A 27408-nucleotide genomic window follows, 5' to 3' on the forward strand; every position below is an offset into this window, starting at 1 on the left:
TCAGGTTCCAGGCTCCAAATTTCCCTCTCAGCACCAAGAGGGTGAAGTTGTGGTTTTCATGGACCACCTACTCCGTGGCTTTCGCTGCCCAGCTCAAAATTCTTTCAGGATGTTCTGCATTTCTATAATCTTCATCCACAAGACACTGGTCCCAACTTTGTTTCCAACATATGCAACTACCAAGTGTTTTGTGAAGTGTACCTTGGGGAAGAACCCTATGTTGATCTGTTCAGAGACTATTTTTATATCAACCGCCAGACTGAGAGGTCAGATGGGCCCAGTCTTGAGCTTGGAGGTGTTTCTATTCAGAGGCGGAGACATGTAAACTTTCCTTCAACCGATCTGCCAAGCCATCCCAAAGATTGGAACTATACTTGGTTCTACTGCAAGGACACCTTCCCAGCCGGACAGAATAACCCCCTACTAGCACACCACCAATGGCCAACTTCCAGGTTGATTGACCACTGCAGAACCTCTTCAATATGCCTCCACTTTTTCAGAGGTCAGGGCTTTGATTGCCAACGCCTTAACCGGAATTGATCCGGTCCGCCGCTAGGTCGCCTGGAGGATTTTACCACTGAGCCGGCGCGGTGGCTTAATGTGCCAATATGCCGGTGATACAAAATACCCACAACGCTTCAACCCAACACAACTAACTGACAAAGAGATCAATGACACTGCTAAGTCGCTGCTTGGGGAATCATTGGAAAACTGCAGCAAAATGGGTCTAGGCCCTTTCTGGGCTCTTAACCCAGCTCCAGTTGTAAGTACCTTGAACAACACTTCATCTTGTTTATCTATCTCTTGTATGCCAATTTTTAACCTTATTGCTCATGTATAAACAAGCCAACTCTCCTTTCTGGGGGAAGAAAATTCCTACCGTCGCTCCATCCAAGAAGCCTAGAGGAAAGACTCAAACCACAGGCCGCCGTAAGAAACAAACGGTAGAAGAACTTCTTGACCTAGATGAGTCGGGGGTAGAACTTGACTACCTTGGCCTTCTTTTTATGAAACTTATTGATGATGATTCCTCTCAGGATGACACCGAGACAAGCCAAGCCCCAGAAGCAGAGGTAATCCATGTCTCATCCGGCTCAGAACCCTTACCAAGAAAGAAATCTCGGTGGGTCATGCGGAAAGTGAAATTTTCTCATCCTCTTGCTCACGTGGATCCCAACTTTGTTTTGAAGAAACAGCAGCACGAATCAATGCACCCGACCCAGAGTGGCGGCTCTGAAAATCTTGTCGCCGGCTTATCCAATACGTCGGCTCCTCGCAAGCGTCGCAATGAGGCGCCCCTCAGTCCGACTCTATCTCTTCCAAAGGCTGGTCTCACTCGTCAACCTGTTAATCCTTACGACTCAAATTATCAGGGGACGCCTCCGTCATCCAGCGACTCTACTGGAACTCAAATGCCTGCTTTCAAGATTGCCCATGGGTAAGTATTTTCATTTGTTCATAAATTACTTGTAGTGACATACTCATGGACTCTTGTGTTCTTGTCACAGAGGCGTAGAGAAGGCAGGCAAGAAGCAAAAGGTGGGCGGTTCTTCAAAGGACCCAAAAGCTGCTGAGCCAGAGAGGCAGGTGCCAGACGCCCCTGAGGCTTCAATCCAAAATCCTGAAGACCTTGCCAATAAACCCGACCGCCAGACCGCCAGACCTGACCCGCCAAGTCCTAAGCCGCCGACTCTTGCGAAGCCAACTGAAGAGATATCTCCTGAGAAGAATTCTGATGATATTGCTGTCACTTCGATGGCTTATATAGCGCTAGGAGCCTCAACTGTGCTGACCAAGCAGAGTACCAAAGAAGAATCACCTTCCTTGGAGAATGTCAAGGACAAACTGGATCTGGAGAGCTATTCCTCCTTCAGTGCAGGTGATATGTACACGGGCTATTTGAGCCGCCTTCACACAAGCCGAGACTTGGAAGTTGGGTTAGTCTAATTGATGAAGCAGAAATATGAGGTATGAAGATATCCAAGCCCTCTTTAGCGTTGTGCATATACCTATGTCCATACTAGCCCCCAAGTATGAAGTATAGTAAAATTATTGAGTATGCTTTAGACTTGTGAAATTTTCCAGAGTGTAGCCCCCAAGGGCCGTGTCGGTGTCAAAACCGGCGGATCTCGGGTAGGGGGTCCCGAACTATGCGTCTAAGGAGGATGGTAACAGGAGGCAGGGGACAAAATGTTTTACCCAGGTTCGGGCCCTCTTGATGGAGGTAAAACCCTACGTCCTGCTTGATTAATATTGATGATATGGGTACTACAAGAGTAGATCTACCACGAGATCGGAGAGGCTAAATTCTAGAAGCTAGCCAATGGTATGATTGTATGTTGTCCTACGGACTAAAACCCTCCGGTTTATATAGGCATCGGAGAGGTTAGGGTTATACAAGGTCGGTTACAAAGGAGGAGATACACATATCCGTATTGACTAGCTTGCCTTCCACGCCAAGTAGAGTCCCATCCGGACACGAGACGAAGTCTTCAATCCTGTATCTTCATAGTCTAATAGTCCGGCCAATGGAGATAGTTCGGCTATCCGGAGACCCCCTAATCCAGGACTCCCACAGTAGCCCCTGAACCAGGCTTTCAATGACAATGAGTTTGGCGTGCAGTATTGTCTTCGGCATTGCAAGGCGGGTTCCTCCTCCGAATATACCACAGAAGAATTTGAATATAAGGATAGTGTCCGACCCTGCAAAATAAATTCCACATACCACCGTAGAGAGAACAATATTTCCACAAATCCAATTTGCTGACTTGTTTTGGCAACGACATTATGTCACGGCCCGGTGATTATTCGAACCGTTTCCTTTAACTAGCCCCACGCATAACGTGAGGCCGTTTTTTGACACGTCTTGTCAAAGCAGAGATCGTGTCCCCTTATCACGGGATTCTCATCAATACGGGCATGGGTAACCCAACCGCGCCATCGATTACGACGCTTGGGGGATAAGCGAGTTTTACCAGGCTAGTGGGGACGCTTAGTTTTGTCCGCCCATATAAAGGGATAAGGATTTACCTTTTCTTCCACGCCTTCTTACTCCTTTGCTCATCCACCTTCGCACACTCGAGTTCCAGCGCCCAAGTTCGCATTTCCCACCTCGACCTTCTCCAACCATGTCCGGAGCGGGAGGCAGGTGGATGGTCTCCTCCGTCACGGAGGGACACGTCAAGAAGCTAAGAAGAGCCGGATAATTGCCCGACGACATCGCACACCGACTCCCAAAGGAGGGGCAGCTCATCCCCACTCCCAGGGCCCATGAGAGGGTAGTGTTCCTCACCCATTTCCTCCACGGACTAGGATTTCCTCTTCACCCATTTGTCCGGGGGCTCATGTTCTACTACGGCCTGGATTTCCACGATCTGGCCCCGAACTTCATCCTCAACATCTCGGCGTTTATCGTCGTGTGCGAGGCCTTCCTCCGCATCAAGCCCCACTTTGGCTTATGGCTGAAGACCTTCAATGTCAAGCCGAAGGTAGTGGGTGGCCGCCAGGCGGAGTGCGGAGGCGCCATGGTGGGCAAGATGCCCAACGTTACATGGCTCGAGGGCTCCTTCGTGGAGACCATAAAGGGGTGGCAATCGGTATGGTTCTACATCACCGAGCCGCGTGACCCTGCATGGGCAGTGGCCCCCGAGTTCCGATCTGGCATCCCCACATGGCTCACCTCCTGGAAAGAGAAGGGCCTGTCCTGGGGTAGTTTGGAAGAGCTGATCGGACTCCAAACATGTATTCAAAACATGGTGAACAAGAAGCTCAAACTCGTCAACGTAGTCCAGGTCATGCTCGTCCGCCGGATCCTCCCGTGTCAACAACGGGCCTTCAACTTGTGGGAGTTCAACCCGGCCCAGCACCAAACCCTGAAGAGGCTCTTCGATACAACACACGAGGATGCCTGGAAGGTGCTATTCAGGGGCACCAAGGTTCCTCCTCCTACTACCAAGGATCACAGATTCTGCCCGAAGTGCCAAGCCAGCGCGGTAAGCTGTTTTACCTCTTACAGGATACTTGTTTTTCATAGTTCGACTCTATGCAGGATCTAAGCTCCCGTTCCTTTGACAGGACTGGCAGGAAATGGCCGGACAGATCGACTGTCCGGATCCTTTGCCTGAAGGCCTAGCAAACACTCTCCTGACGGAGATGCTGACTCTGGCTCCTTACAAGGTGCCAGAGAAGACCAAGAAGGCCAAGGGAACCCGAAAGAGTTCTCGATGCCAGGTGTTATCGGACTCATCGTCCAACGACTCTGCGGCACACTCCTCCCCCGAAGACGAGGAGGAAGAGGAAGATGCTCCCCCTTCAGTTGAGGGAGACAAGAAAAGAAAGGCCGCCCCAACCGGGGGGGGGCGAAGGGTCCAAGAAAGGAAGGACTCTCCTTCCGGACAGCTCCACCGCCACCGCCGAAGGCGAAGACGAGCGGTTGCCCAGGGCCAAGACCCTGGGGAGGTCGTAAGTATTCGGACAATAGAGTAACTTATAGTATCCTTTTGCGCACTGCTTCCCCTAACGCCAAAATATGATTATGCAGGCCGCCCCGAGCCCGTATCGATGTATCATCGGACGGCTCCCTGGGCTCGTCGGACATGGATAGCGATCCAGTCCCGACCGCCACCTCCCCTCATCCCGCGGACGACGCCGAGGTGCTGTCCCACGAGGCACCGGGTCGAGGGGAGACAGTCCCGGAGGCGCCTCAAGGCGGCCTCCCGGACTCCGGGAGCCGAGGGGACAAGGCCCTTGAGAGCTCCGAGTTCGGCCCTCAGCCGAACACCGCGCCGAAACCTCCAGCGGATCCAGGATCGGGCAGGCGGCCTCCTTCTAAGAGGGGTGAGACGCCTGTACCGGTGGCCTTTGTCCATCCAGAGGTGCCGGACAATCTGCTAGAAGCGCTTCACAGCGCTTCCATCGACGAGGAGCTCCGCACTATCACGAGTGCGGTGATACAGAAGGTTCAGTCCGCCAAGAGCGGATTGACTGAAGCCTGTGCCAGCCTTCTAACAGGCTTTGAGGTAAGTGTTTGAAATATAGGAAAATATTACCGCATAGACAGTAGCCCCTGATGCTCTGTTCGGTGTTCACAAAGAAAAGCCGAACAGAGGATCAAACAATATCGCAGGAGTCTAATATGAGTATGTCAATATGCGTATGCAGGCTTCGCTGCTGGCGTCCGCCGCACTGAGTGCGGACGCCATCGTACTGAAGCAGGACCTCGAGGGGTCCAAGAAAGAGCTTGGCCTTGCCAAGAGGCAGCTCGAGGAGAACAAGGGTAATTAATACCCTATCTATAGATATGTATATATAAAAGAAGACGCGATTGCAAAATGACAGGATCATCGTATATTTGCCAGGGCCATGACCGAGGTGGCAACCCTGAAGCAAGCACTAACTAAGGCCGAAGATAAAGCGGCCAAGGAGCGCACCGAGCGGGAAAAGCAAGAGGCTCGTGTGGGCGAGGTGCAGCAAGAGCTCTAGGCTCTCGTGACGAAGCACAAGGTGTTGGAGCTTGACTCAAAGACGCGAGAGTCTGAGCTTGCCGCGGCCCTCGAGAGCGCAAAGAGTGCAAAGGCCGAAGCCCAAAAGGCCCTCCAGGAGATCGACGTAATGAAGAAGATAGCGGCGGGTAAGGCATTCTATATGCAGAGCAAGCATGTAAAAGTAAATTACCGATTACTTACCCGAATTCGGAGCTCTCTAGGAGCATTCACAGACTTGCCCCGTAGTGTGTCGGATGCCGCACAGTTTTACCAGGCCGAGGAGGGAAGCTCAACGGAGAAGCTATTCTGGTCTCAGTATACTGAGACCGAACACCCGATGCCTCTGAGCGACCAGCTAAAGCAGCTGGTCGAGCCGCACAAGGCGGCCGAACAGGCCATGAAGGGCCTTATAGTCCGGCTGTGGCCTGGCGACACCCTTTCGAGCAGCTACTTCGGCCTGGTGAGGTGGCTTGTGGATGCCTGCCCACGGCTGGAGGTCGTCAAGCGGTCCGTCTGCATCGAAGGTGCATGCCGGGCTTTCGCCCATGTGAAGGTACAGTGGGCCAAGCTAGATGCCATGAAGCTGATCAAGGAAGGGCCGCCACAGGGCAAGGAGAATCGCACCCCCGAAATTTATTATGAGCGTGTCCTGAAGGGTGCCCGTCTTGTAGCGGACGAATGTTCAAAGGATGTAATATTTGGGTAAACTTTCTCGTGTGATCCTGTATGATGAAAACTTGTTTCATATGCGCTATGCAACGCTTGTGTGAATTTAAAATATTACCTTTTGTTTGGCTGTTTATCCAATCTGAGAGATGGCTAGTCCTCAGCTTCTGCCCCCATGACACGAGTGCTGGGGTGTTCGGGATAAACCTGAGCACTCTTGTTCCCATGTTTGGGTCCTTCGAGGGAGGTGCTCAGCACAACGAACAAGGCAACCGGACTAATAGTGCTTTATCACTCTCACTTAGCCATAGAATTCTATAATTTTAAATTTTGGCAAAGCCCCTGGAATTCGGAAGGCCGAATTCGGGGCGCGATACACGCCTTTAAGCCGGACAGGGCCGGCCCCTCTCTCTAAGCGGCATAAGTCTTTAGGGACTCGAAAACCTCGCCGAACAGCGACCAGTCTCTCGCCTTATCATGACAGTCAGTTTTAGCTTTCTCTACTGAGGTGCTTAAGCCCAGCAGAACCGGGGCACAATCACAGTAGTTCTCCTAGCGCTACCTTAGCCGATAGAGCGGAACATAAGGTACCAAAACATAGGAGCCGGGCAAACCCAACATTTGACCAAAGACATGATTCGGAGCTGATGCATATAATGCTATAAGTTCGGGGTGCCGCACTTGTGAAAGTGTTCGGACTTTTCACACCATAATGTGGGTACGTAAGCCCCTGGTGTATTGGCCGTACCAAAGTGTATGGTTGCAAGGCGTCATTAATGAACACACACATATATATAACAAGAATGCAATAATAGTCGTAATGTTATGCGTTGTTTATTCAAAAAGTTGCGTTAAAGCAGAATGATACAGATGGTGCAATAAGCAAAGAGTAGGACTATGTCCCTTCCAAGGGCAAGCTGAGGAATAGTATTAAATCAAATATTTCGCTCGTTATTGTAATCCACCTAGGAATTCCGTGGTGTGACGTAGCTTTCTGCCTCCTTGGTTGCTGCATCATGTGTTCGGCGATAGTACTGCCGGACAGGGTTTCCAGAGATTAAGGTCCTGAAAAAGAGAAAAATAACCAAACTGGAAGCCCCTAGTACGGTTTAAGCCGCGTCTTGGGGCGTGCCGCAGTTGTGCCTCCCTCCCCACCTGTGCCCATGGTATTTTTAATGCGTGATTATGTACGCGTGGCACGAATTTCGTTGTTCGGCTGGGACTGGGGTGGGGGCCGCATTGCTACGCGAGCTCAGATCGCGCCAGGCGGTCTAGTTGCCGATTGCTCCGAGCGCGCTTGAAGGTGTCCGGGTCTTGAAACGCCGAACTGGTGGATTGCCTTAAGAGGCTGCTTTGCGCTTCTGTTGCGAGGGCCGCGGTGTGCTCCTCCGTTCGGAGAGAGCGCTCTGTGTTTCCATTGACTGTAATAACCCCGCGAGGTCCTGGAATTTTGAGCTTGAGGTATGCATAATGCGGTACCGCATTGAATCTCGCAAATGCGGTTCGCCCGAGCAGTGCATGATAACCACTGCGGAATGGGACTATATCGAAGATTAACTCTTCGCTTCGGAAGTTATGCGGGGATCCGAAGACCACTTCCAGTGTAATTGAGCCTGTGCAATGGGCCTCTACGCCTGGAATGACACCTTTAAAGGTTGTTTTTGTGGGTTTGATCCTTGAGGGATCTATACCCATTTTGCGCACTATGTCCTGATAAAGTAGGTTCAGGCTGCTGCCACCATCCATAAGGACTCGAGTGAGGTGAAATCCGTCAATGATTGGGTCCAGAACCATTGCGGCGAATCTGCCATGACGGATACTAGTGGGATGGTCCCTGCGATCGAAAGTGATCGGATAGGAGGACCATGGGTTGAACTTTGGGGCGACTGGCTCCAACGCATATACGTCCCTGAGTGCACGCTTCCGCTCCCTCTTGGGATGTGGGTTGCCTATATCATGTTCACCGTCCGTACTTCTGGGGGAAACCTCTTCTGTCCTCCTGTGTGGGGCTGCCGGGGCTCCTCCTTGTCATCGCTATGTGGCCCCTTGTCCTTGTTTTCAGCAATTAACTTGCTGACCTGCTTGAACACCCAACAATCCCTGTTGGTGTGATTGGCTGGCTTTTCTAGGGTGCCGTGTATTTGACACGAGCGATCGAGTATACGGTCCAAGCTGGACGGACCCGGCGTACTTTGTTTGAATGGCTTTTTCCGCTGACCGGGTTTAGAGCCTTTGAATCCAGCATTGACTACCGTATCCTCGGTATTATCGCTGTTAATGCGACGCTTATGTTTGTTGCGACGTGACCTGCTATTGTCTTCCTTGGTATCCGAAGTACCATGGTTCTTTCCTATGTTACTACTGCGAGACAGCCAGCTGTCTTGTCCCGCACAAAAGCGGGTCATGAGTGTCGTGAGGGCTGCCATAGATTTTGGCGTTTCCTGACCAAGGTGCCGGGCTAGCCATTCGTCGCGGATGTTGTGTTTGAAAGCCTCTAGGGCCTATGCATCCGGACAATCGACGATTTGATTTTTCTTTGTTAGGATCCGAGTCCAGAATTGCCAGGCCGATTCTTCTGGCTGCTAAATTATGTGGCTTAAGTCATCGGCATCTGGTGGCCGCAAATATATAAGTGCCCTGAAAGTTGTCGAGGAATGCGGCTTCCAGATCTTCCCAACCGCTAATGGACTCTGCTGGCAAGCTGTTAAGCCAATGCCGCGCTGGTCCCTTGAGCTTTAGTGGGACGTATTTCATGGCGTGTAAGTCATCACCGCGGGCCATGTGGATGTGGAGGAGGAAATCCTCGATCCATACCGCGGGATCTGTTGTGCCGTTGTATGATTCAATGTTTACAGGTTTGAAACATTCTGGGATTTGATGATCCATTATGTAACACCCTGGATGTAAATTACCTTATATGTACTCCAACTCTTGCCGTTTCCGGCGCTAAGTTACTTTATTTCCTCGGGTTCAGGTTTTTGTCTTTGTGTGTTGTTGTCGTTGTCATGCATCTCATATCATGTCATCATGTGCATTGCATTTGCATATGTGTTCGTCTCATGCATCCGAGCATTTTCCCCGTTGTCCGTTTTGCATTCCGGCGCTCCTATCTCCTCCGGTGGTCCTTTCTACCTTCTTTTCGTGTGTGGGGGTTAAACATTTCCGGATTGGACTGAGACTTGCCAAGCGGCCTTGGTTTACTACCGGTAGACCGCCTGTCAAGTTTCATACCATTTGGACTTCGTTTGATGCTCCAACGGTTAACTGAGGGACCGAGAAGGCCTCGTGTGTGTTGCAGACCAACACCCCTCCAATTTGGCCCTAAACCCACCAAAACCCTCTCCATCATCTAGAGCGTTCGATCACGATCGCGTGGCCGCAAACCGCACCTCATTAGGACTCTCCTAGCTCCCTCTATGCCTATATAAAGAACCCCCTCCGAAATTCACGGGTGAAACCCTAACCCTCTCCCTCTCCTCGCGACCAGACAAAAACTCCACCGACGGACATGTCCATTTCCACCCCGCCGCCGCCACTTGTCGCCGCCTGATTCACCCGCCCTGGTGCCCACTTCGCCGCCGCTAGGGCCCGCGGGGCCCATCGCCGGCCCTCCCGGCCCGTTCCTCCGCCGCCCGAGCGCCCGCGCCCTGCCGCCCTTCTTCCCCGAGCCCGGCCACCCGGTGCCGCCGCGCGCCATCTCCGGCGATGACGACCGCGGCCGCCGCCTCCTCAACCGCCGGCGCTCGCCCCGCCGCCCGCCGGCGTTCGCGTCCGCCGCGCCGCCCGAGGCCGGCTCCGCCATCCGCCGCCACCGCATCATGCCGCCTCGGCTTCCTCCCCTTCCTCCGGCGCCGTCCAGCAGCTCCGGCGAGCAAGAACTCCGGCCAATGATCCTCGGTTCGCGTGAAGCTACAGTGATCTCAGATCTAGATCCGGAGGGTTGACTTTTGCCCCGAAACCCTAGTTATTTTGCGTTTTTCATCATGCTATAACTTTGCATCCATAGCTCCGTTTTGCGCATGTAGCATATCAAAATGTTCATCTCAGAGTGTACATCATTTCATCTCATTGCATCATTTTAATTTGAGCTCATCTTGATGCCCGAGATGCTGTTGGAAGAGAGCTATTTGAGTTAATTATCAGATCTGCTGCACCAAATAGCTATTTGTCATTTTTTCCATGATTAATGCGTGCATGATATGCTCCTGAGCTCTACATGAGTTTTGTTATATGCATTGCCATCTTTATAGAGGTGCTTACCATGTATTTTTGTGACATGTGTGGTGACTAGCACAAGCTTGCAATGTAGTGCATTCGTTAATGCTGATTTCAGGGACTTAGAATTTCACTAAGTCCTTGATCTGTTTTTATCAATATGCCATATGTTCATGTTGTTTCCTAGTGATCCGTGCCTCTTTTGAGGATGATCAGTACGGATGATCTGTTAATATGGTGGTGCTCTATCCATCCATTTCCTTGTTTGCAATTATGGAGCAACCTAGATTGAGTCAATCGAGCTCTACTTTTCCTATTTCGTGAATCCTGGCAGATTGTTTACTTGTTAGCGATTTTGCCAAGGATGTTGTTGTTGATCCGTGTATGCTATGTTGTTGTTCTTGCCATGTCTAGCTTCTATGATATGTATTCTTGATGGGTGTATGCTTAGTTTGTCATGCCTTGCTCTGTAGTAAGTGCATCGAGCTCGTGAACATGCTTACTCGCTAACAGATTTGCATGTTCCAGTTTTTCTCTATGTCTGTAACCTGATTATGTTTTTGCCATGTTCACATGCTTGCAATTTTACTTTCTAATCTCTTTTGGCTCAAGGTCACTAAGGGACTTTTGTTATGTGCTTTGAGTAGCTTCATGTCATGCCTTGATTTGCCATTTTAAGTTCCTGTAGCATATAGTTTTCATGCTCCAAAGTGTGCTACCTGATCTGAAATTCCAGACTTGTGTTAATTTCACTAAGTCTGAAACCTGTTTATCGTTTGCGTTTTTGCCATGCTTGTTTGAACCTGCTAATGGATGAATTGGCCGTAGCTCAATGTTCATCTTTTGTCAAGCATCGTAGTGGATCCCTGCCATGTATTTTGTTGCCATGTTTGAGTGCTGTAGCATAATTAACTTGATGTATTTATATGGCTACTTGCTGTTTATCGCAGACCGGTGCCGTATTTGTTTTGCTTGCCATTTCCAAACCGTGCATCCGATTCCGGTGATCTTTATATCGATTTCAACCGAAATCACCTCACCTTTCCAGTGTCACTCTTGGATTTCCAAGTTGAGGCCAGGTTCAATCATTCCTTGTCAAATCTTGCATATGCATCACATATTGCATCCCGCATAGCATACCATGTTTGCATCATGTTGTTTGAGCTTTGCACGTGGTTGATTGTGTTCCTTTTGTTTGTTTGTCTTGTTTGGGTAGAGCCAGGAGATGAGTTCGCTAACGAGGAGCCCGTTGAGTTTGCTTACGAGGATCAAGTCAACTCTGACAACTTTGCAGGCAAGATGATCATACCATCGAAACCACTTCTATCTTTGCTTGCTAGATGCTCGCTCTTTTGCTATGCCTATGCTACGATGCCTACCACTTTCTTATCATGCCTCCCAAATTTCCATGTCAAACCTCTAACCCACCATGTCCTAGCAAACCGTTGATTGGCTATGTTACCGCTTTGCTCAGCCCCTCTTATAGAGTTGCTAGTTGCAAGTGAAGATTGGAGATCATTCCTTGTTGGAACATTGTTTATTGTTGGGATATCACCATATTATCTTGATATCTTAATGCATCTATATACTTGGTAAAGGGTGGAAGGCTCGGCCTTTTGCCTAGTGTTTTGTTCCACTCTTGCCGCCCTAGTTTCCGCCATATCGGTGTTATGTTCCCGGATTTTGCGTTCCTTACGCGGTTGGGTGATAATGGGAACCCCTTGACATTTCGCCTTGAATAAAACTCCTCCAGCAATGCCCAACCTTGGTTTTACCATTTGCCACCTAGCCTCTTTTTCCCTTGGGTTTCCGGAGCCCGAGGGTCATCTTATTTAAACCCCCCTGGGCCAGTGCTCCTCTAAGTGTTGGTCCGACCGAGCAGACTGCGGGGCCACCTCGGGGCAACTTGAGGTTTGGTTTTACTCGTAGGATGTCTCATCCGAGTGTGCCCTGAGAACGAGATATGTGCAGCTCCTATCAGGATTTGTCGGCACATTCGGGCGGTGTTGCTGGATCTGTTTTACCTAGTCGAAGTTGTCTTGTAGAACCGGGATGCCGAGTCTGATCGGAATGTCCCGGGAGAAGGTTTATCCTTCGTTGACCGTGAGAGCTTGTGATGGGCTAAGTTGGGACTCCCCTGCAGGGATTTGAACTTTCAAAAGCCGTGCCCGCGGTTATGGGCAGATGGGAATTTGTTAATGTCCGGTTGTAGATAACATGAACCTTAATTTAATTAAAATGAATCAACTACGTGTGTAACCGTGATGGTCTCTTCTCGTTGGAGTCCGGGAAGTGAACACGGTGTTGGAGTAATGTTTGCCGTAGGTTGTTCTATAGTTATTCGTTCGTGCTTTGACTTCTCTTCTCGCTCTCTTTTGCGAACAGGTTAGCCACCATATATGCTAGTCGCTTGCTGCAGCTCCACATATTACCTTGCCTTTACCTATAAGCTTAAATAGTCTTGATCACAAGGGTGTGAGATTGCCGAGTCCCCGTGGCTCACAGATTCCTTCCAAACCAGATGTAGGGCCCGATGACTCCATTCCAGATGATGCGCTTGAGCTCAAGTGGGAGTTCGACGAAGACTCACGCCGTTACTTTGTGTCTTTCCCTGATGATCAGTAGTGGTGCCCAGTTGGGGCGATCGGGACCGTGTCGCATGTTGGGGTTGATCTTTTATTTTGGTACCGTAGTCGGACCATGAGCGTATTGGATGATTGTAATGTTATTTATGTATTCGTGTGACGTGGTGAGTGTAAGCCAACTATGTACCTTTCCCCTTATTATCTATTTACATGGGTTGTTGTGAAGATTACCTTACTTGCGACATTGCTTTCAATGCGGTTATGCCTCTAAGTCGTGCTTCGACACGTAGGAGATATAGCCGCATTGAGGGTGTTACAAGTTGGTATCAGAGCCTTCCCCGACCTTAGGAGCCCCCACTGCATGATCGAACTAGCAGGCGTTGTTGAGTCTAGAAAAATGTTTTGAGTCATTTAGGAATTATATATCGGAGAGTTTAGGAATTCTTTTTACTCCCCACTCCCTTCATCCCTCTGGTAAGGAATCCTGACGTAGAGTTTTGTCTCTTCTCTTCTCAAATTTCACTAAATTTTTTTTAGGATCACGCGGGTATCTTGGAATCGTTCCGATCGATTTGTGACGAGAACATTGTTCTTGGTGCCTCCTGTCATTTAGGGGTTGTGGCAGTGTCCTAGGGAGTTGAGCTCCGAGGTGTTGTCGTCACAATTTTATCGTTGCAGTTCTGGAATACCTGAGATTAGTTCGCCGACATCGAAAATCTCTTTTATGCAGTTGTTGGTGAGATAACCTCGACGCCACCCAGTACTGGGGCGGGAGTTCGGGAGTATTGCCATAACTTGTATAACGGATGCTTTTCGAAGGTTGAGGTAGACGATTTCCGAAGTTTTTCTCGGTTATGAGTTGAAGGATGGATACAGCTGGATGTAGGATTTGCTAGATTTGGGTGAGATATTATGCTTCCCCTGTATCCCCAACACCTGATTGCATAACCGGAAAGGTTCGGAAGTTCAATAGGTGGGAATTCTTGTAGCTCTAGTTCTTCTTCCACGGATATTTGGTTTGAGATTGGGTGATCCTTACCGAATATTCGTTCTTGTTCCGTACCTTATTAATTTTATTCCTCTACCTAAATTCTAAGTGGCTTCTCAATTTATGGATATGTGACCATTTCAATTGGAATGCATTCGTTCATTTTGTTCGGATGTGAAGACTATATGTTGCAATTTCAACCCGTTTGGTTCAGCTTCAATTTTTGTCTACCAGTGTGCTAATGGATGTCAACCTCTTCAGGATTGCTCCTCCAATGCGCACGACTCCGAATCCTGATCCGCCACCACCACCTCCACCTCCGGAGGCATGGCAAGCTGTGATGGCCGCTACAATGCAAACATGCAGTTGATCATGCAAATTCTTCAAGAGCGCAACCAAGCGAACCAAGGCAACCAGGGCAACAATCAAAATCACTTTGCTACACTCAACCAGTTCCTTGCTAACCAGCCAAAGACCTTCAGGAATTGCGTTGAGGCAACTGACGTTGATGATTGGCTCGTGGACTTGTGCAAGCATTTCGAGTGCAGTAACGTCAGGCCTAAGGACTTTGTCAAGTTCGCTTCCTTCCAACTCAAAGACCAAGCTGCAGAATGGTTTTAGCAGTACAAAGATTCCAGAGGAGGCTGTGTGATTACCTGGGATGAATTCCGTCAAGACTTCAAAGCTCATCATATTCCTCAGAGCGTGGTTGAAAGCAAGCGTGAGGAATTCCGCAACCTGAAGCAAGGCTCTATGTCTGTCTATGAGTACAACAAGATGTTTCGGAAGCTCGCCCGCTTTGCTAAGCAGGACGTCCCTGACGAGAAGAGCATGATATACCAGTTCAGGGGTGGTCTGAGAGAAGAAATCCAGCTAGCTCTTGTCCTGTTTGAGCCCAAGAGGTATGATGAGTTTTACAACATGGCATTGAAGCAAGAGGCTGCTCAACTGAAGTGTGATGCTTCCAAGAAGCGAGCCAGAGATGCTACTCCTTCTTCCTCAACTCAAGTGGCTAAGCAGCAGAAGTATTGGCTTCCTCCTCCTCTGTTCCGTCAGCCTTATCAGCAGAAGAGCAAAGGTGGCAGTGGATCTTCCCACCCACCCAACCCTGGCTTTCAGAACAAGACTTCGTCTCAAGCTTCAAGATCGAGTGCTCCGTATCACCGTCCGCTTTCAGAGGTCACGTGCAATAAGTGCCAACAGAAGGGTCACTATGCCAACAAATGCTTCAATCAGAGGCGCCTCCCTCCTCCTCCTGTGAGATCGGCAAGTACAGTTGTGGTCAAGCATAACCCCAAGCACGCCAAGGTCAACTTGCTGAATGGAGCTCAGGCAGAGGACTCGTCAGATGTCATCATGGGTAACCTTCCTATTAACGATGTTCCTGCAAAAGTACTTTTTGATACTGGTGCATCGCATTCTTTCTTGTCATGCCCAATTGCGTCGAAGCACAATGTTGATACTGAGGTTATGCCCAAAGTCATGCAAGTTGTTTCTTCCGGCAAGCTTTTGACTTCTAGTTTGGTTGCTCCCGATGTCTCTATCACGTTGGGCGACTACAAGTTTCTGTCCTCTCCGGTGGTTCTTGGTAACTCGGATATTGATCTTATTCTCGGAATGGATTGGCTTTCTAAGCACAAGGCGCATCTTGATTGTGCTGCCAGGCAGATTCAATTGACTCATTCATCTGAGGATGTAATTGTCTTTGCCGCTCGTGATGATACCATCCGTCTGTTTTCTCTCAATGAGAAGGGCGAACTAGATGCCATCTCGCAAATTCCAGTCGTTTGCGAATATCAAGACGTCTTTCCAGAAGAGCTTCCAGGAATGCCTCCTCACCGGCCAGTTGAATTCATCATCGATCTTGAGCCTGGCACGGAACCTGTTTGCAAACGTCCTTACAAGCTCGGACCTGAAGAGTTGAAGGAGCTGAAGAAGCAACTCGATATGCAAGAGAGAATGGGTCTCATCCGACCTAGTTCTTCTCCGTGGGGTTGTGGAGTACTTTTTGTGAAGAAGAAGGATGGAACGGACCGACTTTGTGTTGACTACCGTCCATTGAACAAGAAGACTATCAAGAAGAAGTACCCACTTCCCAACATCAATGAGCTGTTCGAACAACTCAAAGGTGCCCAAGTATTCTCCAAGCTTGATCTCTGTATGGGTTATCACCAGATTCGAATCCGTGAGCAAGATATTCCCAAGACGGCTTTCAGAACAAGCTATGGTTCATATGAATACACTATCATGTCTTTTGGCCTCGTCAACACTCCTCCAACTTTCTCTCGCATGATGAACTTCATCTTCAACGCCTACAGAAATGACTTTGTCTTGGTCTATCTCGACGACATTCTGGTCTTTTCAAAGAACAAGGAAGATCATGCCAAGCACTTGCGTTTGGTGCTCGATAAGCTCAGGGAACATCAGTTCTACGACAAGTTCTCAAAGTGCGAGTTTTGGCTTGATGAGGTTATTTATCTTGGGCATATCATCTCTGCCAAGGGCATTGCGGTGAATCCTGAGAAGGTGTCTGCAATTGTGAATTGGGAACCACCTCAGAACGTGAAGCAACTCCACAGCTTCCTTGGTCTCGCAAGCTACTGTCGAAGGTTCGTTGAGAAATTTTCAAAGATCGCGAAGCCTCTTTCAAACCTTCTCCAGAAGCACGTCAAGTACGTTTGGTCTCCGGAATGTGACATCGCTTTCAACACTTTGAAAGAGAAATTGGTCACTGCTCCAGTTCTGACTCCTCTTGATGAATCCAAATAGTTCGAGGTCTTCTGCGATGCCTCTCTTCAAGGTCTTGGTGTAGTGTTGATGCAAGAGAAGCAAGTTTTGGCTCATACCTCTCGCCAGTTGAAGCCCAACAAGAAGAACTACCCCACTCATGACCTCGAGTTGGCGGCAGTTGTGCATGCTCTTTTGACTTGGAGACATCTCTTATTGGGAAGAAAAGTGGACATCTTTACTGACCACAAGAGTCTCAAGTACATCTTCACTCAGCCTAATCTCAACCTCAGGCAGACTCATTGGGTCGAAATGATTCAAGAGTATAATCCGAGTATTGAGTATACTCCAGGCAAGGCCAATGTGATTGCTGACGCTTTGAGCAGGAAGGCTTAGTGGAACAATATGATTCTCAAGCCTTACCAACCCGAGCTTTGTGAAGCTTTCCGCAAACTAAATCTGCAAGTTGTTCCTCAAGGTTTCCTCGCCAACCTTGAAGTCTCTCCTACTTTGGAAGATCAGATTCGCGAGGCTCAACTTCTTGATGCTATGGTGAAGAAGGTGAAGATTGGGATTGCCAAGAGTCAACCCATGTACAAGTGCTACCGCCTTGATGACAAGGATACTCTCTTCTTCGAGGATAGTATTGTTGTGCGCAAAGGTGACCTTCGTAAATTTATCATGAACGAGGCGCACAATTCACTCCTCTCCATCCACCCTGGGAGTACGAAGATGTATCAGGACCTCAAGAAGGCTTATTGGTGGACTCGAATGAAGCGCGAGATTGCTCAGTTCATGAATGAATGTGATGTCTGTAGAGGAGTGAAGGCAGAACACCAAAGGCCATCTGGTCTCCTCCAACCTCTTGCCATTCCAGAATGGAAGTTTGACCACATTGAGATAGACTTCGTTACTGGGTTTCCAAAGTCCAAGCGTGGCAATGATGCTATATTCATTGTCATTAACAAACTCACTAAAGTCGCTCACTTTCTGCCTATCAAAGAGTCTATCACTGCAGCTAAATTGGCGGAGCTTTATACCTCTCGGATTGTCTCTCTGCATGGCATTCCACAGGTGATCTCTTCAGACCGTGGCAGCATCTTTACCTCCAAGTTTTGGGATTCTTTTCAGAAGGCCATGGGCACCAACATCCGCTTCAGCACAGCTTTCAATCCTCAAACTAGCGGTCAAGTCGAGCATGTCAATCAGATTCTTGAAGATATGCTCAGGGCTTGTGTGATCTCCTTCGGTATGAAGTGGGAAGATTGTCTTCCATACGCCGAATTCTCCTACAACAACAGTTTTCAAGCAAGTTCGGGCAAGGCCCCATTCGAAATTCTGTATGGCAGGAAGTGCCGTACTCCTCTTAACTGGTCAGAGACCGGTGAACGTCAACTTCTTGGAAATGACTTGATCACAGAGGCAGAGGAGATGTGCAAAGTCATTTGTGATAACCTCAAAGCAGCGCAATCGCGCCAGAAGAGCTACTATGATAGTAAGCTCCGTGATTTGGCTTTCGAGATCGGAGACCATGCTTACCTCCGTGTCTCTCCAATGAAAGGTACTCGTCGCTTCGGTATCAAAAGGAAGCTTGCCCCTAGATACGTGGGTCCTTTCAAGATCATCAGCAAGAGAGGTGATCTCGCCTATCAACTCGAGCTTCCTTCAAACTTTGCAAATGTGCATGACGTGTTTCATGTCTCTCAGCTCCGCAAGTGCTTCAAGACTCCTGACCGCACCGTCAACTTCGAAGACATTGATCTCCAAGAAGATCTCTCTTATCGTGAGCACCCCATTGCTATTCTTGAAGAGATTGAACGCAAGACTCGCAATAAGTCAATCAAATCCCTCAAAGTGTGGTCACACCATTCTGACCATGAAGCCACCTGGGAATGCGAGGATCACCTCCGTTTTGAGTACCCGGCGTTCTTCCAGTCCTAGATCTCGGGACGAGATCCTCTCTTAGTGGTGGAGTGTTGTAACACCCCGGAAGTAATTTACCTTATATGTACTCCAACTCTTGCCGTTTTCGGCGCTAAGTTATTTTATTTCCTCGGGTTCGGGTTTTTGTCTTCGTGTGTTGATGTCATTGTCATGCATCTCATATCATGTCATCATGTGCATTGCATTTGCATACGTGTTCGTCTCATGCATCCGAGCATTTTCCCCGTTGTCCGTTTTGCATTCCGGCACTCCTATCTCCTCCGGTGGTCCTTTCTAACTTCTTTTCGTGTGTGTGGGTTAAACATTTTCGGATTGGACCGAGACTTGCCAAGCAGCCTTGGTTTACTACCGGTAGACCGCCTGTCAAGTTTCGTACCATTTGGACTTCGTTTGATGCTCCAACGGTTAACCGAGGGACCGAGAAGGCCTCGTGTGTGTTGCAGCCCAAAACCCCTCCAATTTGGCCCAAAACCCACCAAAACCCTCTCCATCATCTAGAGTGTTCGATAACGATCGCGTGTCCGCAAACCGCACCTCATTTGGACTCTCCTAGCTCCCTCTATGCCTATATAAAGAACCCCCTTCGAAATTCACGGGTGAAACCCTAACCCTCTCCCTCTCCTCGCGACCAGACAAAAACTCCACCGACGGACATGTCCATTTCCACCCCGCCGCCGCCACTTGTCGCCGCCTGATTCGCCCGCCTAGGTGCCCACTTTGCCGCCGCCGCCAGGGCCCGCGGGGGCCATCGCCGGCCCTCCCGGCCCGTTCCTCCGCCGCCCGAGCGCCCGCGCCCCGCCACCCTTCTTCCCCGAGCCCGGCCACCCGGTGCCGCCGCGCGCCATATTCGGCGATGACGACCGCGGCCTCCGCCTCCTCAACCGCCGGCACTCGCCCTGCCGCCCGCCGGCGTTCGCGTCTGCCGCGCCGCCCGAGGCCGGCGACGCCATCCGCCGCTACCGCATCACGCCGCCTCGGCTTCCTCCCCTTCCTCCGGCGACGTCCAGCAACTCCGGCGAGCAAGAACTCCGGCCGGTGATCCTCGGTTCCCGTGAAGCTACAGTGATCTCAGATCTAGATCCGGAGGGTTGACTTTTGACCCGAAACCCTAGTTATTTTGCGTTTTTCATCATGCTATAACTTTGCATCCGTAGCTCCGTTTTGCGCGTGTAGCATATCAAAATGTACGCCTCAGAGTGTACATCATTTCATCTCATTGCATCATTTTCATTTGAGTTCATCTTCGTGCCCGAGATGCTGTTGGAAGAGAGCTATTTGATTTAATTGTCAAATCTGCTGCACCCAATAGCTATTTGTCATTTTTGCCAGGATTAATGTGTGCATCATATGCTCCTGAGCTCTACATGAGTTTTGTTATATGCTTTGCCATCTTTACAGAGGTGCTTACCATATATTTTTGTGACATGTGCGGTGACTAGCACATGCTTGCAAAGTAGTCCATTCGTTAATGCTGATTTCAGGGACTTAGAATTTCACTAAGTCCTTGATCTGTTTTATCAATATGCCATATGTTCATGTTGTTTCCTTGTGATCTGTGCCTCTTTTGAGGATGATCAGTAAGGATGATTTGTTAATATTGTGGTGCTCTATCCATCCATTTCCTTTTTTGCAATTATGGAGCACCCTAGCTTGAGTCAATCGAGCTCTACTTTTGCTATTTCGTGAATCCTGGCAGATTGTTTACTTGTTAGCGATTTTGCCGAGGATGTTGTTGTTGATCCGTGCATGCTATGCTGTTGTTCTTGCCATGTCTAGCTTCTATGATATGTATTCTTGATGGGTGTATGATTATTTTGTCATGACTTGCTTTGTAGTGACTGCATCGAGCATGTGAACATGCCTACTCACTAACAGATTTGCATGTTCCAGTTTTTCTCTAAGTCTGTAACCTGATTATGTTTTTGCCATGTTCACATGCTTGCAATTGTATTTTCTGATCCCTTTTGGCTCAAGGTCACTAAGGGACTTTTGTTATGTGCTTTGAGTAGCTTCATGTCATGCCTTTATTTTCCATGTTAAGTTCCTGTAGCATATAGTTTTCATGCTCCAAAGTGTGCTACCTGATCTGAAATTCCAGACTTGTGTTAATTTCACTATGTCTGAAACCTGTTTATCGTTTGCGTTTTTGCCATGCTTGTTTGAACCTGCTACTGGATGAATTGGCCGTAGCTCAGTGTTCATCTTTTGTCAAGCATCATGAGTGGATTCCTTCCATGTATTTTGTTGCCATGTTTGAGTGCTGTAGCATAATTAACTTGATGCATTTAGATGGCTACTTGATGTTTATCGTAGACAATGCCGTATTTGTTTTGCTTGCCATTTCCAAACCGTGCATCTGATTCCGGTGATCTTTATATCGATTTCAACCAAAATCACCTCACCTTTCCAGTGGAACTCTGGGATTTCCAAGTTGAGGCCAGGTTCAATCATTCCTTGTCAAATCTTGCATATGCATCACATATTGCATCCCGCATAGCATACCATGTTTGCATCATGTTGTTTGAGCTTTGCACATGGTTGATTGTGTTCCTTTTGTTTGTTTGTCTTGTTTGGGTAGATCCGGGAGACGAGTTTGCTAAAGAGGAGCCCATTGAGTTTGCTTACGAGGATCAAGTCAACTCTGACAACTTTGCAGGCAAGATGATCATACCCTCGAAATCACTTCTATATTTGCTTGCTAGTTGCTCGCTCTTTTGCTATGCCTATGCCGCGATATCTACCACTTTCTATGTCATGCCTCCCATGTTGCCATGTCCAGCCTCTAACCCACCATGTCCTAGCAAACCGTTGATTGGCTATGTTACCGCTTTGCTCAGCCCCTCTTATAGCGTTGCTAGTTGCAGGTGAAGATTGGAGATTGTTCCTTGTTGGAACATTGTTTATTGTTGGGATATCACCATATTATCTTGTTATCTTAATGCATCTATATACTTGGTAAAGGGTGGAAGGCTCGGCCTTTTTCCTAGTGTTTTATTCCACTCTTGCCGCCCTAGTTTCCATCATATCGGTGTTATGTTCCCGGATTTTGCGTTCCTTACGCGGTTGGGTGATAATGGGAACCCCTTGACATTTCGCCTTGAATAAAACTCCTCCAGCAATGCCCAACCTTGGTTTTACCATTTGCCACCTAGCCTCTTTTTCCCTTGGGTTTCCGGAGCCCGAGGGTCATCTTATTTAAACCCCCCTGGGCCAGTGCTCCTCTGAGTGTTGGTCCGACCGAGCAGACTGTGGGGCCACCTCGGGGCAACTTGAGGTTTGGTTTTACTCGTAGGATGTCTCACCCGAGTGTGCCCTGGGAACGAGATATGTGCAGCTCCTATCGTGATTTGTCAGCACATTCGGGCGGTGTTGCTGGATCTGTTTTACCTAGTCGAAGTTGTCTTGTAGAACCGGGATGCCGAGTCTGATCAGAATATCTCGGGAGAAGGTTTATCCTTCGTTGACCGTGAGAGCTTGTGATGGGCTAAGTTGGGACTCCCCTGCAGGGATTTGAACTTTCGAAAGCCGTGCCTACGGTTATGGGCAGATGGGAATTTGTTAATGTCCGGTTGTAGATAACATGAACCTTAATTTAATTAAAATGAATCAACTGCATGTGTAACCGTGATGGTCTCTTCTCGACGGAGTCCGAGAAGTGAACACGGTGTTGGAGTAATGTTTGCCGTAGGTTGTTCTATAGTTATTCGTTCGTGCTTTGCCTTCCCTTCTCGCTCTCTTTTGCGAACAGGTTAGCCACCATATATGCTAGTCGCTTGCTGCAGCTCCACATATTACCTTGCCTTTACCTATAAGCATAAATAGTCTTGATCGCGAGGGTGCGAGATTGCTGAGTCCCCGTGGCTCACAGATTCCTTCCAAACCAGATGCAGTGCCCGATGACTCCGTGCCAGATGATGCGCTTGAGCTCAAGTGGTAGTTCGACAAAGACTCACGCCGTTACTTTGTGTCTTTCCCTGATGATCAGTAGTGGTGCCCAGTTGGGGCGATCGGGACCGTGTCGCATGTTGGGGTTGATCTTTTATTTTGGTACTGTAGTCGGACCATGAGTGTATTGGATGATTGTAATGTTATTTAAGTATTTGTGTGACATGGCGAGTGTAAGCCAACTATGTACCTTTCTGCTTATTATCTATTTACATGGGTTGTTGTGAAGATTACCTTACTTGCTACATTGCTTTCAATGCGGTTATGCCTCTAAGTCGTGCTTCGACACGTAGGAGATATAGCTGCATCGAGGGAATTACACATTACTACGTCTGTGAAACATAAGGGGTGTGCGGCCCCTCTATATTGGGCTATATCGCGATGCAGCTCAAATGGGTCTTGCCCGCTGTGTTCTGCCCGGCCGGATTTACTTCTGTATCCGGCGTGACGTTTATCGTCTCGCATAGTGGCACGCCCTCGTGATCCGTAGATCAATCTTGCATGCTTTGCTTTGTCCTCCAATATGTCTCGCAGGTCTGGCGTATCTCCCCATGCCTTTTTATTTGAATGGCATCAGGGTGCAGGCTGAGTTTTTGGCTGGAATGCCTCTCTATCGTGGCAATGAGGTGGCCGATCAGCCGCGTCATACGCTTCTTCCTCCAGTCGGGGTAGCAACCTGCATTTTGGGTAACTCTTGGAGGGGCGCTCGAGTTTATATTCCTCGGCCACGAGGACTTCAGTCCATCTGTCAGCTAGCAGATCTTGAGCAGCTTGAAGCTGCTGCTGCTTTTTCTTAAGGCTATTTGCCGTGGCTATAAGCTGGCGTTTGAAGCGCTCTTGTTCGACAGGATCCTCTGGAATGGCGAATTCGTCGTCGTCGAGGCTTGCCTCGTCTTCGGAGGGGGCATGTAATTATGTTCCTCCACCTCTCCATCTGCCGCTCTCTCAGGAGGGCTGGCTCCTCCATCCTCCTGCTCTAAATCTTGCTGGAGGGGATTGTTGTTGTCTTCGGCACTATCCGCAGTGTTATTATCCCCTGTGCCAGTATCACCACTTTTGCTTTGGAGGGACTTAGTGCGGCGCCGCTGACGTCGGCGCTTGGGTTGCTTCTTGGAGGGGTCATCCTCCGCTATCTCATCGCCATTGCCTTCTTTGGGTGTATCCACCTTGTATATATCATATGATGAGGTGGCTGTCCAGTGCCCTATGGGCAGTGGTTCCTCTTCATCTCCCGCATCGTCATACATACCGTCGATGTCTTCGGAGTCGAAGTCGAGCATGTCGGTTAAGTCATCGACAGTGGCTACTAAGTGGGTGGTGGGTGGGCTGCGAATTTCTTCGTCGTCCACATCCCAGTCCTACCGGACATAGTTCGGCCAGGATCCTCCTGACAAGGAGAGAGACCTTAATGAGTTCAGTATGTCGCCAAAGGGCGAGTGCTGAAAAATATCCGCGGAGGTAAACTCCATGATCGGCGCCCAATCGGATTCGATAGGAACGGGCGCAGGTGGCTCGGAGTCCATGGCCGGAGAAGGATCCAGTAGTTTAACAACACGGCTCTCGTACAAGGTAAGGTCAATGTTTGGCTCGATCGCCGTTGAGGGTAAGGCCTCTGTGGCGGGGTCCATCCACCCATCCGTGGACAGTGCAACAGGCTCCGAATTGAGGGTCGAAGTGGCTGCCTGTGCGATCTCCTGAACACTATCCGATGGTAGAGCTAAATCGTACTCATCGTGACCGCGTGACGCACAAGGCAGAGGCTCGAATCCGTCGAAGATCAAGTCTCCACGGATATCAGTCGTGTAGTTTAAGCTTCCAAACCTGACCTGGTGGCCAGGGGCGTAACTTTCAATCTGCTCCAGATGGCCAAGCGAATTGGCCCACGGTGCAAAGCCGCCGAACACGAAGATCTATCCGGGGAGAAAAATCTCACCCTGGACTACATCGCTATCGATGATAGTAGGAGCCATCAAGCCTAACGGCGACGACACAGAGGAACTCTCAATGAAAGCACCAATGTCGGTGTCAAAACCGGCGGATCTCGGGTAGGGGGTCCCGAACTATGCGTCTAAGGCGGATGGTAACAGGAGGCAGGGGCCACAATGTTTTACCCAGGTTCGGGCCCTCTTGATGTAGGTAAAACCCTAGGTCCTTCTTGATTAATATTGATGATATGGGTAGTACAAGAGTAGATCTACCACGAGATCGGAGAGGATAAACCCTAGAAGCTAGCCTATGGTATGATTGTATGTTGTCCTACGGACTAAAACCCTCCGGTTTATATAGACACCGGAGAGGTTAGGGTTACACAAGGTCGGTTACAAAGGAGGAGATACACATATCTGTATTGCCTAGCTTGCCTTCCACGCCAAGTAGAGTCCCATCCGGACACGAGACGAAGTCTTCAATCCTGTATCTTCATAGTCTAACAGTCCGGCCAATGGAGATAGTCCGGCTGTCCGGAGACCCCCTAATCCAGGACTCGCATAGGCCGGCTTAACTTTGATAAGATGAGCCGGTTTTTAATGACTTTACAGAACCAAATATTTAGCCCCCAAGGGCCGGCTTAACTTTGATAAGATGAACCGAGTCACAATAGAGATTGAAATGACCTACATTAGCCCCCAAAGTGCCAAGTATATTGCTTGCAATGTGCTTGGGACTTGATTAACTGTATCACAAAAACTTGCTCCTTGTGTTGTAACCATTTCCTCAATATTGTATTTTAGGAGGCATTGAACGTGAAAGGTTCACAACTTAGTGATTAAAGAAGGATATAGAACTGCAGCAAGCAGAAACTTCCAAGACTGAGTCAAAGCTGAAAACTTCATTGCAAGAAATTGAAGAAATCAAGGCAGGTTTTGATGCTGAAAGAACCACCTGGGAAACCGACAAGGCCGCACTACAAAAAAAGAGTAGATGATGCTGAGGCTGAGCTTAAACTGGTAACCAAAGAGTTAGCCGGCTTGAAGCAATATATCTCTCAAATGTTAGCCGCCATCTTTGGTAAGCTTAATATGCAACTCATCATCTGTTTTGATATTTCTTTAACCTGCCTGGCGACTCATAATATATAATCTTTAACCCACCTGGCGACTCTCGCGCAAAATACTGAACAGGCCCCAGAAGCGCCAGTCTTGGTCAGAACATGCTACTCAAATTGAAGGCGGCTTATTCATTGACTGAGCAGCTATATGCGGGATCACTGTGCAGCCTGATAACTTTGTCAGGTGGCAAAAAACCTCCAACTCTTATCAAGACTGTCCTAGATCATCTGTCAACAGTGCTGGCCCAAATTGAGGAAGTTAAATTATCAGCCACCCATGCCGGAACCATTGTTGCTCTAAGCCGGGCCAAAGCTTGGCAATTAGAGCTTGACCCAGAAGAAATGGCTACCAGATGCCCAGAGTTCAAAGATGACGGGTCAATCTTTGAAGAAGAAGACTTCAACAAATGCATTAGAGAGATGAGGCCCTTGGTGTGCGAACTTACCGAAGAGTTGGATCGGAATAAGTACTAGCCGACTTATGATGATAACAATGCAAAGATCAAGCCGCCCTCACATGATGTTGTAGATCTTATCCCACCGAGGCGTAAGCATACCTTCACCCCTCATCTTGATCCTTCTGTTATGTTTAACGATGAAGCCACTTTTGAAGCTTTAACCGACATTGACTGGACCTCGGCCAATCTCCAGATGGCCATCGACGAAGATCCGGCATATGATGACCTCGGGGATTCAAGATCGAGGCAGCACGATGACAACAACCCGCCAGGCCAGAATCTGGACAGTGCTGAAGCTGGTTCAACGTAGTAATTTTTAACTCCAGAAACACTTGGTCAACAAACTTTTTAGGCTCATCTAAAGCCTTGTAATAGGTAGTTTGAAAACAAATATCTTCTCTTCCATACCTTCGTGCATGTTTGAAAACAAGTATCTGCTCTGCCATGCCTTTGTGCATGCTTTTATTAACCTATGCTTCAACAACTTGAATTTCTGTGATCTTATTATATCCAACTTATTTTTGAAATATTACCAAAAAAATTGGCGGCTTATATAATCCGTCAAAGAGCTGTTAATCCTTCAACTGGCTGCTTATAATCACAATCCAGGGTGAGTTAAACAACTCAACAACCAGGGTGACTTATAGTCATATCCAGCTTTTGAAAAGATCCCCTTGGCAACTTATAGGCATAATAAACTCAATATATAGCAATATAACCCGGATCAGTATGACCCAGCAACTTTTCACCTATGAAAGGTTTCTGCAAAACAAAAAAATACAGAGTATGCATACCTCAAATATTTATTAAGCTATCTTTCAAAGCATGACCAAAATAGATTGATTTTTGAAAAAAAAACAATTTTGTGCTCCAAAGAAGCTTGGCATAAAAGCCCGCAATCCTGTAAGCCGGCTCTCATGTGACATAAATCCGTCATTTAAACCTTAACCAGTTCAGGGTCTTATTGAAAGACTAATTGTTAAGAGTACGAACGGGCCACATAGTAGAGAGACTACAACAGGCAGGTGAGTTTGTCCTTGCTCACTATAAGCCGGCCCTCACATGACATAAACCGTTGTTTAAACTTTGACTAGTGCAGGTATTATTTAAAAGATTGACTATGAAGAGTTTGGCGGGTCACCTGGTGGAGTAGCAAGTTGCAAACAGGCAGGTTTAACTCAATCATGGCATAAAAGCCAGCCAAAATGGGTCATACGCTATGCTCATAGAGTAGGAAGCCCCCAAATGACCCATAACATGGCATAAAAGCCGATCAAAAGGGTTATACGGTATGCTCATAGAGCAGGAAGCCCCCAAGTGACCTAACATGACATAAAATCTGATCAAAAGG

The 27408-nt window shown here is 48.5% G+C and overlaps 1 protein-coding gene across 1 annotated transcript; it reads left to right on the forward strand.

Annotated features, from left to right (window-relative positions):
• Positions 1-598: 598 nt before the first annotated feature.
• LOC147959461 (uncharacterized) lies at positions 599-19700 on the forward strand. The gene is made up of 5 exons (XM_087532664.1): positions 599-761; positions 844-1292; positions 1374-1438; positions 1509-1879; positions 19342-19700. The coding sequence occupies exons 1-5, from the start codon at positions 599-601 to the stop codon at positions 19698-19700; spliced, it is 1407 nt and encodes a 468-aa protein (XP_087388790.1).
• The last annotated feature ends 7708 nt before the right edge of the window (positions 19701-27408 follow it).

This window comes from Triticum urartu, chromosome 7A (assembly GCF_056163025.1).
Source record: "Triticum urartu cultivar PI428250 chromosome 7A, HENAU_Tu73, whole genome shotgun sequence".
Classification (NCBI taxonomy): domain Eukaryota; kingdom Viridiplantae; phylum Streptophyta; class Magnoliopsida; order Poales; family Poaceae; genus Triticum; species Triticum urartu.